Source organism: Nomascus leucogenys, chromosome 8, assembly GCF_006542625.1.
Source record: "Nomascus leucogenys isolate Asia chromosome 8, Asia_NLE_v1, whole genome shotgun sequence".
NCBI lineage: Eukaryota > Metazoa > Chordata > Mammalia > Primates > Hylobatidae > Nomascus > Nomascus leucogenys.
Genome location: NC_044388.1, coordinates 45,302,928 through 45,320,457, shown reverse-complemented (window position 1 = coordinate 45,320,457; position 17,530 = coordinate 45,302,928). Strand labels below are relative to the sequence as shown.

At 38.4% G+C, this 17,530-nt stretch overlaps 1 protein-coding gene across 1 annotated transcript in view; it reads left to right on the top strand.

Annotated features, from left to right (window-relative positions):
* The window catches only part of ZMAT4 (zinc finger matrin-type 4), a 234,859-nt gene that overhangs the window by 94,980 nt on the left and 122,349 nt on the right, over positions 1–17,530 (top strand). Inside the window, exon 4 of the mRNA XM_030818372.1 lies at positions 3,842–4,069. Within this exon, the coding sequence (XP_030674232.1) occupies positions 3,842–4,069 (228 nt within the window). The remainder of the gene's footprint in view (positions 1–3,841; positions 4,070–17,530) is intronic.

Below are 17,530 nucleotides of genomic sequence, written 5' to 3'. Positions count from 1 at the left end.
CATTTTTACGAATTGAAACAGGGACTGTGAAGATGTACTAGAAGAGAGTCAATGCAAAAGTGTCTAATGGGAGCTTCTGTTCCAGTTTCCCTTACACATACACACAGATGAGCAGTCACACAGCTAAGGTTACAAGGTGGTATTTAAGAAATGCCAAAGGAATTGTGCAGTGAGTAAACGCTTTATAAGCTTAGAGGAGGGAGAACTACTTCTTGCTTAGGTTGTTAAGGCCCCACAACGCATATGGGATTCAGTAGCATCTTGTGGGACAGGTGCATGGCTATGTGGAGAGGCTGGTACAGGTCAGCACACCATTCTAGTCATGGCCTTGGGCAAAGGCTGGTGGGATAACAGCTTAATGTTCTCTTGAGTTTCTTCATGGGGAAAGGAATCAGAATTTCCATCTAACTTTACCAATATTAATTTATAATGTTAGCTACTATTTTAGAGATTCTTTTTTGTTATGGTGAAATGGGAAAATTAATTGGGGTTTTAAAAAGGCGAATAATTATTTCTCTCTGTCTCATGGATGATATGACATTTTGGCTATTGCCTACAGCAAAACTAGCTCCATTGCTGTTGGATGTATTATGCTGCTTTCTTTTATGTGAAGATCTAAGAAAGCTTCATTCTATAGTTATTTTCAAAGAAAATGTGGCAATATTTAGATCATTTGTTCTCAACATTGGCCGTGCTTTGGAAACAAGAATCAGGCTGTGGGAGGAAGGAGGTTTTAAAAACATCCTGATGCTTGGTTCCCACCCCTAGAGTTTTCGATACAATTGATCTGGGGCACAGACTGGACACAGAAATTTTTAAAGCCTGGTGAGTCTAATGTTGAAATTACTGGTTTCGATTAATCGACTTTTGGTCGAATCTATATAAAGGGTAGGTAAAGTAAATATTTAGTTAATATTTTTGCAATTAGAATAAAAAAACTAAAATCAAAATAAAGATTAACTATATGTCAACTGAAGTGTTTTTTAAAGCATGTTTTTAAACCAAAAGATAACCTTTGCCCCATTCTTCATTCATTTTGTTGGAATAATACACTCTGCCAAAGCATGTAAGTGTTAGGGTTCATGTACATGCACAGATTTATCATTAAAACCTGGAAACTGCTCTCCTCTCACATAATTTCTATATCTGGTATTGAATCAAAGCCGTACAAGGGAGACAGCTTCCACAGTTTGTTCCGTCCACACCCTATGGGTTAGCTGCAAAGTGTGTTAATTTTAAAAGCGATGGTGAGTCTGAATTTTTACCTTGAGGAAACCAGGGACATTAGAAATTTGCCAAAGGTCACACAGCTCACTGATGGTGGAGCCCCACCCAACCAGAGATCTGTCTTTGATTCAAGGCTGTTTTCATGCTACTGCCTTTGTCTGCTTTTATAGGCACTACGGGAATATAATCTGGATTGAAATGAGTGAAGACAGTTAAAACGGAAGCAAAAAAAAAAATCTTTTAAACTTTCAGACTATACACAAGATTGTAGAATTATTCAGAGAGAGAAGCTACAATACCAATGTAGCATCAAATTACTTTCTTATGTGCAAGATAAGATTATCTTATTTGATGAATATTCTATTGTGCCTCACCCCTACCAGGATATGGTATAGAAGGTATCAATTGATAAGATTGACTGAAATGTTTTATAGGGCTCACTTTAAAGAAAAATAAATTATGCTTCAAGAGTCAACATTTATTCAGATTGTAAACGTTTGATATGTTTTCCATTGCCATCAAAAACAATAGCTAGCTATAAATCCTCAGAAATTGATAAGGATTCAGGAAACTTTGAAAGTGAGATTCAATTACCTTCACAAAAGTGGATAGAGATCTTTTCACATCCAGGTCAACTGCATATTTGTAGCTTTTATTTCTAAGTCATAGCAGAATGATACTGGGTGGCTGCTGGAAAGGCCCACATTTAAGCTTTATTTCTACATGGTGATACATGACCAAATCCTGCAATGAGGCTTTTAAGGGGCATACTGTTTGTGAGTCCCTGTAGAAATAACACCATTAAGTTTAATCTAAACTAGCTAAAACTTCTTGATATGATGAAATCTCTGGATAAAGAAAAAAGAGCTTCTTAGAAATACTGTGATGATACAGGCATTACTTGAATTAAAATGTCATTTAGCAAGTATTTGTTTCTATATAAGTTATTTAATTGAAAAAATAAAAGTCCACCTAAAAGTTACCTGAAAGCTTGGGGAGTTGGTTAATTGGTTCCTTAACTTGTTTTGAGGTCTTGGACCTCAGCTTTTCCTTGGAACGATAACCCTGATGCTCACGGTTTTGCCAGCTGCATCCCACATCTCAGAGACCAAGAAAACACACAGGATGCTGCTATACCGCGCTAGGACTAATGGCCCATGTGAGAATTTACATATTGATTTCTTCTCCAAAATATTTGGATCGGAATATTTTTTCCAAAATTTAATGAAATCCTATATGATATAGAAAGATGATGGATCTAGAAAAAATGTCCCTTTGCTTATTAAGAAGTATGAAAAGGATCTTTGGGAGAGTATTGAAGGGAACATTGGCTTTGGGAATTCCAGATTTCATTTTAGTCCTGTTTTTCCCATCAGTAGATATCTCACCCTCAGTAAGCCACTGGCATTTCTGAAATCAATCTATCATCTGAGAAATGGGATAAAAGACCAAGTCACAGTCCTTGTAAGGATGGAAGCAACTTGTATGTTGTAATACATAGAAAAGTTATTGTTACTTTCCATTAGTAAGCTCTTTCAAGTTAGGCTCTTTTTTGTTTGTTTGTTTTCTGGACCAGAAATAATCCTAAGCTCACAATAAAATGTGTTAATTTAATAGGTGGAACAATGCAATCTCAAAATAGTGATACATGGCTATTCTGTTTAGATAAGTACACCTGATCTATAGTATTTTTCTTTTGGTTTTTAGAAAAACATTGTTATTTCAGCATCAATGTGAGCAGGTAGAGGTTGAAAACAGTCTATTACAATAAACTGAAGCAGCTGACAATAAAATTAGCGTGACTTCCTCAATTAATACAATCCATGTCACCAAAAGATCAGTTTCTACCGCTTAGCCAAATCCTTTATTTATTAGTTAATTACATTTATAGCACACAAACGTCCAATTCATTCATTCAGAATCTTTTAAGTCATGATTGTCCAATGTTTACTTCAAGTATTAGCTTTATTTTGACTGATAGATCACTCCCTTACCACTAATAATTTATTTATTTAGTTGCATTTTATCCAGTATTTATTTTTAGTGTTACATACACACAAAAATAATTGAAGGCAATTACAATAGGCTTATTGCATTATTAGTGATGCTAGAAAAATTAAGTTATTGCTCAAGTTTTACCTGGCTCATTGAGCTTGTCCCCTGTATTTTACTACTTTTTTTTCTCTAAATGCCCATGTTAAAGCAGAATGCATTTTACAAGTGAGTGGGAAAGGCCTTCAATAACCATGTTTTCAAAGCTACTCCAGGCAGCCAAATACTTACAGCTACTGTCCATAGCTCCTGAGAGCCACAGTGGGAATAACTGAGAACTTATTTTTAAAAATCTTATTTTTCCCCTAAGGGATGGTCTTTTGAATTATCAGATTTTGGCATAACAATACGCAAACTCTGATGTCAATACATTAAGAATTTTTATTTGTGTCCCAACTCAAAAATCAAAGCTGGCAGGGCTAATTTTCCTGCTGTCAATGAACTCTTGGGGATGTTTAAGCTCTGGAGTGAACAGGAGACTTTTGGTCTTCGGGTATTGAGGAAGAGTGGACTCAGTGTTGGACTAACGTGGCTGTGGTTCTCTGGTTGTTTCCTTTCACAGCAACACCCCTGAGCCCACTTAAGCCCCCACGGATGGACACTGCTCCGGTGGTCGCATCTCCCTATCAAAGAAGAGATTCAGACAGATACTGTGGGCTCTGTGCAGCCTGGTTTAATAACCCTCTGATGGCCCAGCAACATTATGATGGCAAGAAACACAAAAAGAATGCGGCAAGAGTTGCTTTATTAGAACAACTGGGGACAACCCTGGATATGGGGGAACTGAGAGGTAAGGGCAGCTCTTCTCACTTCTGCCACAAAACTGGGCTTTCAGAGAAAAGATGGGGCTTTCACAAATTGGAATGATTCTTCTTCTTGCTTTAATTATTAAGGAAAAAGTGAGGCTCACCCAAAAGAAATGGACAAGAAAGGAAATGAGCAGACTTGCTTTAGTTTGATTTTTATAATCTCCTTTGTTTCAAAGTGTTTATTTCCATATTTTTATTGACTGCTATTCAAACCAAAGGCACATTCATGAACCAGATTGTTTTCCTTCTGCTTTATCTTTAACTGCCTTCTTTACTGAATGCTCTTGTAGAGTAGCAGTGTTAAAAAAAAAAAAAAAAAAAAAAAAAAAAAGATGCTAAATGGGAGGCTGAGGCGGGCGGATTGCTTAAGGTCAGGAGTTCAAGACCAGCCTGGCCAATATGGTGAAACCCCGTCTGTACTAAAATATGAAAATTAGCCGGGTGTGGCAGTGCACGCCTACAGTCCCAGCTACTTGGGAGGCTGAGGCAGGAGAATAGCTTGAACCCAGGAGGCAGAAATTGCAGTGAGCCGAGATCGCGCCATTGCACTCCAGCCTGGGTAACAGAGTGAGACTCTGTCTCAAAAATTAGAAAAAAAAAAAAGATGCTAAAGAGGCCAAATAGTATTATCTTACCTTAAACTTTTGTGCTTTTATAAATTTAGCCAAAACAAAGCCACAAATTGACTCAATTTAATGACTTGAAGCAAGCCCAAGCCCCTTTAATGAAATCTTCAGGAAATCACGGTAAGACGGTGCTGTGTGGCAATACGCAGTCAACACCTGACTCCTCCGCACCACGCCCCTGCCCCAGACAGGGTTTTCTTGACAGCTAGAAACCATATGTCATTTGAAGTTCATGTGAGGTTTCACAGAAGCTGCTGAATTTGGAAAACATAGCGTGAGGATTAGTTCTGTGGATTCCTTAGGAAGCCATCAACCAATTTGTGGGACTAAATAGAATATTTTATCACCAGCAACCATTTAAGCATTTTTGATCACCTACATACTTTTGATCAGCTTGATGTCGGCAGCATAGAAGTACAGCAAAATTGCATACTATATTTTCTGAAAGAATGCATTTTTCTCAGAAAAATAAAAATAATTCTGCAAGAGGTGCTATTGATACTTTACTTCAGATTTGGTGTAAGTTTGATGAGCTTTTGTGGGCAGGTCATTCATAATGGCTGTAAGCTATAGATAACAACATTTACAGATCAATTTGGAGAAGACAACCTGGGTTTAAACGGGGTTCTGCATACATAATTCTAATTACCCTAATCTGGCTGTGAACCTCTAAGGGGGATAATTATAACAGAAAATGACTTGGAACATTTCTAGACAAAATAAGTAATATAAAAGGTCATGCTACAATGAGTTGAGAGGAGGGACAGGTCACTTCTCAATATGTTGGTTGCAGAAGATCTCACCAAGGGAATATACTCGATTTGGAACTAGAAAAGTGGGTGGCATTTTAGAAGGTGAGAAGGCATTCCACGTGAGCAGAATCACATATGCATGAGCAAAGGTCAGGAAACAAGCTAGAGACAGCTAAGAAGTCATCATGGAAGAATCTTATACTGCAGCATAGATTTAAGGTTGGAGATCCATGGCTACGTATATAGAGCTTGATTAGAGATTGATTTTTTTCCAAAAGACCTGATTAAAAACAAAAAAGGAGCAAACATTAAAAACACTTTATTTTTGTGTATGTGTTCTAGCTACAGAAAAGCAACTTGGGGCTTCCTATTTCATTGTGTTGGATAATCTCATTGCAGAAGCTTTTTTTTTTTTTTTTTGAGACGGAGTCTCTCTCTGTCGCCCAGGCTGGAGTGCAGTGGCGCAATCTCGGCTCACTGCAAGCTCCGCCTCCCGGGTTCACGCCATTCTCCTGCCTCAGCCTCTCTGAGTAGCTGGGACTACAGGCGCCCGCACCACGCCCGGCTAATTTTTTTGTATTTTTAGTAGAGACGGGGTTTCACCGTGGTCTCGATCTCCTGACCTCGTGATCCGCCCGCCTCGGCCTCCCAAAGTGCTGGGATTACAAGCGTGAGCCACCGCTCCTGGCCTGCAGAAGCTTTTGAGTCAATGGTACTACTGCTTTTTGATGGAGGATTTCATATGTTTTCAGTCTATGTCTTGTTAAAGAAAATAGGCAGGGTCTCTCCATAGCTGAAGGCCTACCTGCAATGCCTGTGTTGCTGGCAGATAACAAGTTGTTTCAGTGGCTCCTTCCTGGCAGGGCACTGAAGGAGAAAAACAGGGCTTTATTTATGTTTGGTGCCAGATATTATGACTTGAAGAAAAAGTATTCCTAGAGCACATTCTTCCTGTCTATTTTGAATTATCAGTGCTGCATCTTTTATGTACAACTACATCTTAATGACTTGGGTGTCTGAATTCTGTAACATTTGAGCAGCTTGTCTTTCATACAGAAGACAAAAAGGCTGCTCTTTGACTTGATAACTCAATGTGACTGTGACTCAGTAGCCCATGGAATGCGATTAGCATTGAGCACAATGCCCTTGAAACCAACCTTTCCACACGCTCCAGGTGATATCCTGATAGATATTTATTCAAGCATTAAATATTGCAAAAGCTTAAGAATAAAACAACTATGGTAACCCAGCACTTTGAAACACACACACACATACCACACACACCCGCCTCTATTCCTGGAATGCTTCTAATGTATGATCAATCAATTAATAAAGGCAAAAATGCCAATCCATAAATATAGGCATATCCATGACTTTAATAACATCGTATTAGGCAGCTGAAGCATGATGTAGCAATGTTACAGGATGGTAGGCTTTTTCTGTTTCTCTCATAGCACTTCTCACATTTTTAAACACTATCTTGTTCACTTACTTTTTTTTTGTATTTTGTTTCTCTCTACTTACTTTATAGATTATTAGCATCTTAAAAGCAGGCATTTATGTCTGGTTTGCTCATTTATATGTTCAAAACACCTAGAGTAGTGGCAGACACATAATTGTTACTCAATAGTTGCTGAATGAATGAATGAATGAACACAGAATGCCCTAAAACAAAATCACCTGAAATCTTACATTCTTAACACGGCAATCATTTTCATTTCTAGAAGGATTCTGATTTCATATTTTTTATAAGAAACTATTTCTAATTTTAATTTTTTTAAATGATGCATATTTTATGTATAGTGAAATGCAGAGATATTACATGTTACAGTTCTATGAGTTTTGACAGTGCAAACACCTGTGTAACCCACAGCCTTATAAGATACATAACTTTTCCATCATGGGGAAAATTCCCATGTCAACTCCAAACCTCCATTCCAGAGAACCATTTTTCTCATTTATTCATCATAGATTAGTTTTGCTTGTTCTAAAACTCCATATAAGTGGAATCATAGAATATGTATTTCTTGTGTGTCTGGCTTATTTTGGATCGCACATTGTTTATGAAATTTATCCATTTATAGCATATAAAGCAAAGTAGTACCATTTTATTACTGAGTAGTACTCTATAGACAAAAATACCACAGTTTGTCTATCCACTCTATTCATTGATGACCTTTGGATTATTTTGGTGCTATTTTAGATAAAGCTTTCATGAACGTTACTGCACAAGACTTTTTTTGGTCAACGTGTGTTTTACTTCTCTTGGTAAATAGGCATAGGATTGCTGGGTCATAAGTTGCATGTATTTTTAACTATATAAGAAACTGCCAAAATCTAAAGTAGTTGCATTATTTTGCACTTCAAAAAGCCAACATATAAAAATTCCATAGCCTCACCAACATCTGTTCATGTCAGTCTTTTAAATTTTAGCCATTTTAGTGCATATAGGAGGGTATTTCATGATGCCTTTAATTTGTATTTCCATATTGACTAATGATGTCAAGTCCTTTTTCTGAGACAGAGTCTTGCTCTGTTGCCAGGCTGGAGTGCAGTGGCACGATCTCAGCTCACTGCAACCTCTGCCTCCCAGGTTCAAGAGATTCTCCTGCCTCAGCCTCCCAAGTAGCTGGGACTACAGGTGCATGCCACCACGCCCAGCTAATTTTCGTATTTTTAGTAGAGACGGGGTTTCACCATGTTGGTCAGGATGGTCTTGATCTCTTGACCTCGTGATCCACCCACCTTGGCCTCCCAAAGTGCTGGGATTACAGGCATGAGCCACCGCACCCTGCCGTCAAGTACTTTTTAAATGTGGTTATTGGTCATTTGTGTATCTTCCTTTGTGAAGTGTCTGTTTATGTCTTTTATCTATTTTTAAAAATTTGTTTTTTGCCTTTTATTAATGAGATGAGGTAGAAGGCTTTCACATATTATGGATTCACATTCTTTGTTGAATATATGCATTATGAATATTCTCTCCTAGTTTGCGACTTGGCTGTTAATTTTCTTAAGCCTTTCAATGAGCAGGCATTTTTAAATTTTGGGAGGCTAACTTAACTTTTTTATTCTTTTATAATCATTGCTTTTTGTGTCTTACCTAAAAAAATCTTTGCCTGTACCAACATATTCTTGTATGTTTTCTTCTACAAGTTTCATAGTTTTAACTTTTACATGTAGGATTATGATGTATCTGAAATTAATTTTTGTGTACAGTATGAAGTAAAGGTTACAATTTATTTCATTTTTATATATTTACACAGTTGTCACAGAAAGTTGCAGAAAATATTTACTTTTCCTCATTGAATTGCCATGAATGACCTTTATTGAACATCTATTGATTGTGTGAGTCTATATCTGGACAATTTATTCTGTTCCATGGATCTCTTTGTCTTTATACCAGCATCACACTGTAATGATTTTTCAGCATTCTAGAAGTCTCGAAATGAGGTAGTGCAAGTTCTCCAACTTTCTTCTTCTTTCTCAAGATTATTTGGCTGTTCTAAATCCTTTAAATGTCTACATAAATTTTAGAATCAATCTTGCATAAAAGCTTTGTTGGAATGTTGAATGGGATTGAATTCAGTCTGTAGACCAATTTGGGAATAATTTATTTAAATTCTTCAAAGTATTGAGTCTTCCAATCCATGAATATCCTCTATCTCTCTATTCATTTGTTTTTAAGTTGTATAGGCAATGTTTTGTAGTTTACAGTGTAAAGATTTTGCACATCATTTGTTAAATGTGTCACCAAGTACAATTGACTCTTGAACAACACAAGGATCGGGGCACCAACCCCCTACACGATGGAAAATCTGCAAATAACTTTTGACTCCTCAAAAACTTAACTACTGATAGTCTACTGTTGACTGGAAGCCTTACCAATAACGTGGTTGATTAACACTTATTTTGTGGGTTATACATACTTTATACTGTAATTTTACAATAAAGTAACATAAATAAAATGTTGTTAAGAAAATCATCAGGAAGAGAAAATATATTTACTATTTGTTAAATGGAAGGACTCATCATCTTCATGTTGAGTAGGTGCAGTAGGATGAAGAGTAGGGGTTGGTTCTGCCTCTCAGGGGTGGCAGAGGCAAAAGTGGTGGAGAAGGTGGAAGGAGAGGCAGAGAGTCAGGCACTCTCGGTGGAACTTTATGAAATACATCATCATTTATCTGACTTTTTTGCTTTTTCATTTCTCTAAAAATGTTTCTCTACAGTACCAGTCCTTCCATTGCTTGCTTTTATTTCAATATCTGTATCATATAAGGGCCCGTGTCATAAAAGAAGTCAAAAAGCAGTCTTGAATCATTGGACTCCTTCTGCCAGATTGTCTAACATCGACTTGTTTTCTGGCACTGCTTCTTCTACGTCCTCTTCCTCATCATCTGGCACTGGCTCAGACTCACTCACTTCCATCAAGTTGTCTTCTGTTAATTCCTCTGGTGTAGTGTCTGTTAGGCCTTAGATTCCAAACTTTCATAATGTTTTCTCTATCAGAGTTCTCTTCCATAGTGTCCACAGTCTTGTCCATAGAGCACTGTGGGTAATGAGCCTTAGAGTTCCTGACTCCCCTGACCTATGGGCTGAATTATATACATTGTGTTTAGTCGGGGGTAAACCACTTTGACACCTTCAATGGTGAATTTATGGGGTTCTGGGCAGTGAAGGGCATTGTCCAATATAAAAAAACAAAACAAAACACACTTTGAAAGGCAGTTCCTTACTGGCAAGGTACTTCCTAATTTCAGGGACAAAGCATCGATGGAGCCAATCCAGAAAAATGGTTGTTGTTGTCCAGGACTTTTTGTACAGCCAAAAGACTGGCAGCTGGTGTTTATATTTTCCTTTCAAGGCTGGTGGGGAAGGTGGGTAGCAGCTTTATAGATAAGGGCAGTCCTGATCATAAACCTGACTGCATTTGCACAAAACAGTAGAGTTAGCCTATCCCTTCTTGCCTTAAACCCTGGTGCTTGCCTCTCTTCCTTACTAATGAGTGCCCTTAGTGGCATTTTTTTCCCTAGAATAGGGCAATTTTTTCTGCATTAAAAGCCCACTCAGGAGGATGATTTTCTTTTTTTTCTTTTTTCTTTTTCTTCTTCTTCTTCTTTTTTTTTTTTTTTTTAGACAAAGTCTCGCTCTGTCACCAGGCTAGAGTGCAGTGGCACTATCTTGGCTCACTGCAACCTCCACCTCCTGGGTTCAAGCAATTCTCCTACCTCAGCCTCTGGAGTAGCTGGGACTACAGGTGCATACCACCACGCCTGCTTAATTTTTGTATTTTTAGTAGAGATGGGGTTTCCCAATGTTGGCCAGGCTGGTTCCAATCCTGATCTCAAGTGATCCGCCTGCCTCGACCTTCCAAAGTGTTGGGATTGCAGACATGAGCCACTGTGCCCAGCCACTCCTCAATAGTTTCCTTAATGATGCCTGGGAACTCTTCTGCTGCTTCTTTGTTGGCAGAAGCTGCTTCTCCTATTATCGAACCTTCCCTTGCTGGCATTAACTTCTCCAGCTTTAGATCCTTCACCTTCCTTTTGCTTTAAGTTGTCATACAATGAATTCACTTTTTCTCGAATCATATTAGGTATGCCTTTCCTATAGCAATCCTGCACTCACATAAAAGCTGCATTTTCAATACGAGGCCAAAAGTATTTCTCATAAAGTTCAAAGTTTTTATGCCTGCTAATGTAGCTATAGCAATAACTTCATACATTTCTTTTTCTTGTTTTTTCTTTTGTTGTTGTTTATTTTTTTTTTAAACAATGGACGTTATGCTGGATTCATTTATGTTGAAGTGGCAGGCAACCAATCTGAAGATCTCCATCCATAGTATATATCAAACAATTCAACTTGTTCTTGTAGTCATGACTTTCCTGTGCTTCTTAAGAGCACTTCCAGCATCATGAGTTACACTTAGTATAGATCCATGGTGTTATTCAAGGTTTCCAGCATTGCATTAAACATGATGAAAAATACACGAGAACCTTGAGAGATCACTTTTTACTGCAATACACAATTTACTGGGGAGACAAACTGCTCACGTGGAGATGATTAGGATCACATGGCATTGTAAGTGAATCCTCACAATACTTGTGCTCATTCCAACAGGAGATGGTTATGAAATTACTGCAGGACAGGGCCAGGCACGGTGGCTCACACATGTAATCCCAGCACTTTGAGAGGCCGGGGTAGGCAGATCACGAGGTCAGGAGATTGAGACCGTCCTGATTAACACTGTGAAACCCTGTCTCTACTAAAAATACAAAAATTAGCCGGGTGTGGTGGCGGGCCCCTATAGTCCCAGCTACTCGGGAGGCTGAGGCAGGGGAATGGCATGAACCTGGGAGGCGGAGCTTGCAGTGAGCCGAGATTGCACCACTGCACTCCAGCCTGGGTGACAGAGTGAGACTCTGTCTCAAAAAAAAAAAAAAAAAAAAAAAATTATCACAGTCTAGTGTTTACTGCCTTAACTTTATGCAGCTATGATTTAATACTGCATCTTTACATTTCTTTACATTTCTCTTGACTACAAATGGCGCCATGCGTGCAGTCTGTGTATATGTGTGAAAGTTTTGAGAACTTTCAACTTTTAATAATAGATTTGCATATATTTTATAATAGTAAATATAAAATAGACTGGTATCTACATATATTTTAGGCATTCATGACATACCTAATTTTTATTAATTTTTTGACATTTCTAGGCTTTGTGGTTCTCTGCTTTCTCATATTGTTGCAAATCTCCAGATATTTTTCCAATATATTGATTGAAAAAATTGTGTGTATAAATAGACCCATGCAGTTCAAACCTGTGCTGTTTGAAAGTCAACTAAATTTTGTGTTGTTTAACCCTAGTATACACTGTATTGTATTTTTGACATTTTATTTTGTGTGTTTTATTTTTTTGTGCTGCTGATATATAGAAAATGAAATTGAATTTTGTTCATTTGCCTTGATTCCTGTGACTTCCACGTAACTTTCTACTTGTTATTAGTATATACTTTAATAGTGCAAATAATTTCCTCCTTTTGTATTTTTTTAATTTTCACATTAATCATTGGGAACCCTGTGAAATTGTGTTATTCTTGCCTTTGCTTCAAGTAGCAAATCAAATTCTTAAAAATAAAATTATTTTTGCAGATTAACAAAGAATTATAAATGAGGTTGGCCTAGATGGTTATGAATATGCATAACTTGATTATTGACTCAACTTTAGTGTTATTTGTTCCAGAAAAAGATGATACCTGTCTCTACTTCCAAATTTTAAATTAATAAGAAAAAAGTCTTCTCTTCCTGAATATGTAATGTAATGTAGAAAACAAAGGAAGTTATTGAGTTATGGAATTATAAAGTTCAATGGTCAGAAAGTACTTTAGAGGTTTTCTTTATAGATTAAATTCTTCTTGCCAGTATAAAACACAGATAGAAGGCAGTTTCTTACTTAGAAACAGTGGCAATGTAAATTATAAAATTATGGCTAGGTTAAGATAGAATATTCATTTTGCAGACCTTGATCACTTATTCTTTTAAATACTTTAGGATGGAAAAATGCACAGTTATTTTATTGTTGCAGAGGAAACGAGACTATTCTATTCTAATTCTCATCTGAAGACACAGAACAAAAGAATTCATTAAAAAATTTAATGATGTTTCCAAGAACTGTAAGCTGAGTTGTGCTGGAAAAGACAGTCAATATCATTGAATTATATCCCTTCTTTTTACAAAGAATGATTCTGAGGCCCAGAGACATGAAGTGACTGTCCCCTTCTAAGTCGGGGCTAGACCCACGGCTCCTCACTGAGGGTCTCACAGTTTCTGGTGATTCATCATTGACCACCCAGAATCCTGAGTAATTAACTCTTTTGTTTAAACAGTTGAGTTTGGGAGACTTCAATATTTTTCGTGTAGAAAACTTGCTTTGAACTCAAGTATAGAATAAACACAGCCAACTCTGAGTTTTCTGGGAATGGATTATTGGCAACATGCATTATGGACCTTTAACAAAGGACTTTCCCGGACATTCATGACTCCATCTCAGCCGGAGTGAATACAGCCATGCAAAGAACTGTAGTCACTATTCATGGGGGCCTGGGTGAGAGAGACAAAGTTCTAGAAAGAGAAGACATACTGCTGGAGAGGCCCCTCGAATGTACAGTAGCTCCCCCTGTAATGCAGCTGCTGCCTCTGTGTGTGGAAATGGGGGTGGATTGCAAGAGGATGCAGGCAGCTTATCTAGGACTTAAAATCATGAAAGTAGTATGTGCGACAGAGGAACAGATTTGCCTCAAGATAAGCAGAACCTGGTGGTTGAGAGGGCTTTACATTTTTTGTTTTTTGTGTGTGTGTTTTTGTTGTCGTTTGTTTTTTTGAGACAGTCTTGCTCTGTCACCCAGCCTGGAGTGCAGTGGTGCAATCTCAGCTCACTGCAACCTCCACCTCTCAGGTTCAAGTGATTCTCCTGCCTCAGGCTCCTGAGTAGTTGGAATTACAGGTGCCCACCACCACGCCTGGCTAGGGCTTTACGTTTTGAATTATTTCTGCTGTGAGCTTTCAAGTGACAGAGGATTAACTGCTTCATATTTTCTTCCATTTAACCTTGGCATGGCCTTTCTCCACATCTCAGGCAGTGGACAATGTGGTGACACTCTTCTACGTTCAGGTACCCAAGTCACCTGTGCATGGGCACTCAGGCTGTGGGTCTGCTCCAAGACCAATGAAAGGAAAGACATTCTAGGTAAATATCAATAGTAATAATAATTTTAAAAAAGTTTTATAAGGTAACCAATGCAACTGTTGCTGTGCAATAATTACCTCCAAACTTAGTGGCTTACAACAACAAATGACGCTTCTTATCTCTCACAGTTTCCATGAGGGGATTTGGGAGTAGCTTGGCTCAGTGATTCTGCCTTGAGGTTCTTCATAAAATTGTAGCAGAGACATCAACCAGGGCTGCTGTCATCTGAAAGCTTGAAGGAGGCTGGAGGGTCTACTCCTAAAGCCAACTCATTGCATTCTGGGTAATAGATTAGTGGTTGCCAGGCATTGCAGAGAGCAGGAGAGATTGATGATAATGGGGTATTGGAAGCATAATGGAAATTATGCTTGGATCATGGTGGTGGCAACCTGGCTTTATGGTTTTGTCAAAATCTGAATAGCTATGCACCAAGAAGAGAGCAGTGTGTACATTTAACAAGCTAAGTAGAAGAAGAGAGAAAAGGCAGCTCACTCACACACCTGGCTTATTGGTGAGAGGGCTTTGTTTGTCTCCTTGTGGGCCTCTCCCTGGGGTTTTGAACGTACTGGTGTTGTGTTCGCTGGCTTCCTGCAGAGTGAGTGACCCAAGGCAGCATCTGGAGGAAGCTCCCCTTTCTATTACACTTGAAGGTCTCTGAGCACCACTTCCACACATTCTATTTGTTAGAACTTCTTCATATCACCCACAATACCCCAAACAAGGTGTTGCTGATAGAAGTCCTGGAGGATGGGTCTCCCTCCTGTCACCTAATGGAAAAACTACACTCCACATTCTCCACTGTCTGTGGTACAGTAAGAATTAAGGGTCTCAGACCGATGATTCAACATTTTCAAGTACTGAATACTTGACAGAAACTAGTGTCAATTAATATGTACTTTGATTATATTTAATCAATTAAAATAAAAGCATTAGTTCTCCTTATACCAATATTTTCAACCTCTGAAATCTGTATGTATTGTATCTAGTTAAGAATCAGCAGAAAATAGGACCTTTAAGCAGATAAGATAATTATAGAACACAATTCTAAATTAAATGTTAGTGAAGAGGTGCCAGAGAAAATACTCAGCTTAGATTACACCTGGTTATTTTTGCATTATTATTTTTAATGTGTTTTGACACCTCAGCTGTTCTATGTAGACTCACTCTGATCTTCAGAGCCCACATTTTGGATTAGATAATTAAACTGCTTAAACGGCTCATGTTCCTGTCATATTACTGGGTAGGAATGAAGTGGGAAAATAGTGTGATATAGAAGAGATAATTTTCATTCACTCATTTTGTCATTCATTCATTCACTTATTCAAACGCAATAAGTTCCTGTTATGTGAGAGGCCCCTGTGCTTGAATTTATAAGGGAATGTGACTCATCCTCCAATCTCAAAGGGTTTGAAGTCTGAGGAAGGGATGGGGGAGAAGATAATATCTTTATTGAAATAAACATAACACAAAATGTGAAAAAAAGCTTAGGAGCCTTCCAACCACAATGCTTCGGGAATGGAGAACACCGGAAAAACGACTTCCAACTTGAAGTTAACATTGAGATATGTAGAAGTTGGAGGCTAGTTTCCCTAGAGTGGAGAGATCAGCATGACTACAGGCACAGAGAGATGGGGAAAGGGGATCATAACTAGCACTCAGGTCAGATGGGACCTCGGGTTAGATGAAGGTAAGAGAAGGCTGGGAAGACAGATTGGAACCCAACTGTAAATGGCCTTGCATGTCAGGCAAAGCGGAACTGTATTTGGTGGCCACTGATGTGTTTTTGAGTAGAGAAATGAATACTTGTCAGTAGAGGATGTGATCATTGGAGTGAGGAGATTCTGAAAGCCAGGAAACCAAATCGAATTCATGCAGAGGCCTGCTGAGGGCCTGGAGGAGACCGAGGCGGAGGTCAAGGAAGAGGGGACAAGGGGGAGAAGTGGAACAAGTGAAAGATATATTTCTTGGTGCACTATTCAGAGTGCTCTCCCAGTTAGCAAAATGAAAATGAGCCTGTACATTAGAATTCTCAGACACCTTGGCAAGGCCAACATTTCCTATTGGGAACTCCAATAGGAAAAACAGAAACGTAATGAGTAATATAAGTAATAATTTAGATTTCTGTTCAGTCTCAAATCCAACAAGAAATGTAATATGAACATTCTCAGTTGTGTATTTACATACTGTAGGGGCATTCTTCCTTCAGCTGCGATAGGTTTTGCCTGCTATTGTTATTAATGAAGCTAATAAATGGAACACTCTCTAAAGAAGCTTGGTTAACTCTTCCATCATCACTGACTAGGTTCCAAGAGAGATGAGAGCTTGGCTTCTAAAATGAAATCATTTTTGCACTACTGCGTCCATTTATGCACTGTGGGCAAACTCAAGCAGGAAATTAGAAACCTATCCGGATTTCAAATATTAGAGTCAGCTACTACATTGGAAACAGCCCTATATTTGATATATGGAAATACTGTTCTCTGTTATTAGATGTTGACCAAGAAAAGGGCAAAAGCAACAACAAAATACCCCTACTCATATCCAAAGTACTTACCTGGGCCGGGCGTGGTGGCTTATGCTTAGAATCTCAGCAATTTGGGAGGCCAAGGTGGGAGGATTGCTTGAGCACAGGAATTCGAGATAAACCTGGGCAACATAGTGAAGCCCCACGTCTATAAAAAATAAAAAAATTAGCCAGGCATGGTGGTGCACACCTGTGGTCCCAGCTACACAGGAGGTTGAGCTGGGAGAATCACTTGAGCCTGTGATGCAGAGATTACAGTGAGTCATGATTGCACCACCGCACTCCAGCCTGGGTGACAGTGTGAGACCCTGTCTCAAAAAAAAAAAAAGTACTTAATCTGTTCTTTAGTTACCAATTTTGGCCACATTGAAGAAGCTGACAATATCATGTGAAACTGCTAACCAATTCATTTTTCTCCTCAGTGCTCTAAGACCCTCCCTTCCTGGGTGTTGACTGAAGATCTCTATTGTTTAGTTTAAGCTCTAGAACCAGTGTAGTATTTTGCAGGAGCTCAGCATAGTGGTTTCATAAGGCTCTGGGAAGATGTATCCATTACGCTGCCTCTAAAAAGATGTGGGCTTTTTTGTGGCCCATATTCATTTGACAAAACAAGAGACGCTTGTGAAAAGATGCAAAATCAGGAGAAACCTGTCCTAGAACAAATGGGAAACTGTTTTGTTTGTTTCTAAAATTGTAATTTTAACTCCATAGAAAAAAGTAGCCTTGCCTTTTATTTTAAAGCTGCTGCCGATGGACCTAATTTTCTGCAGTAGATGGGATTCTCTAACTGATTGTGA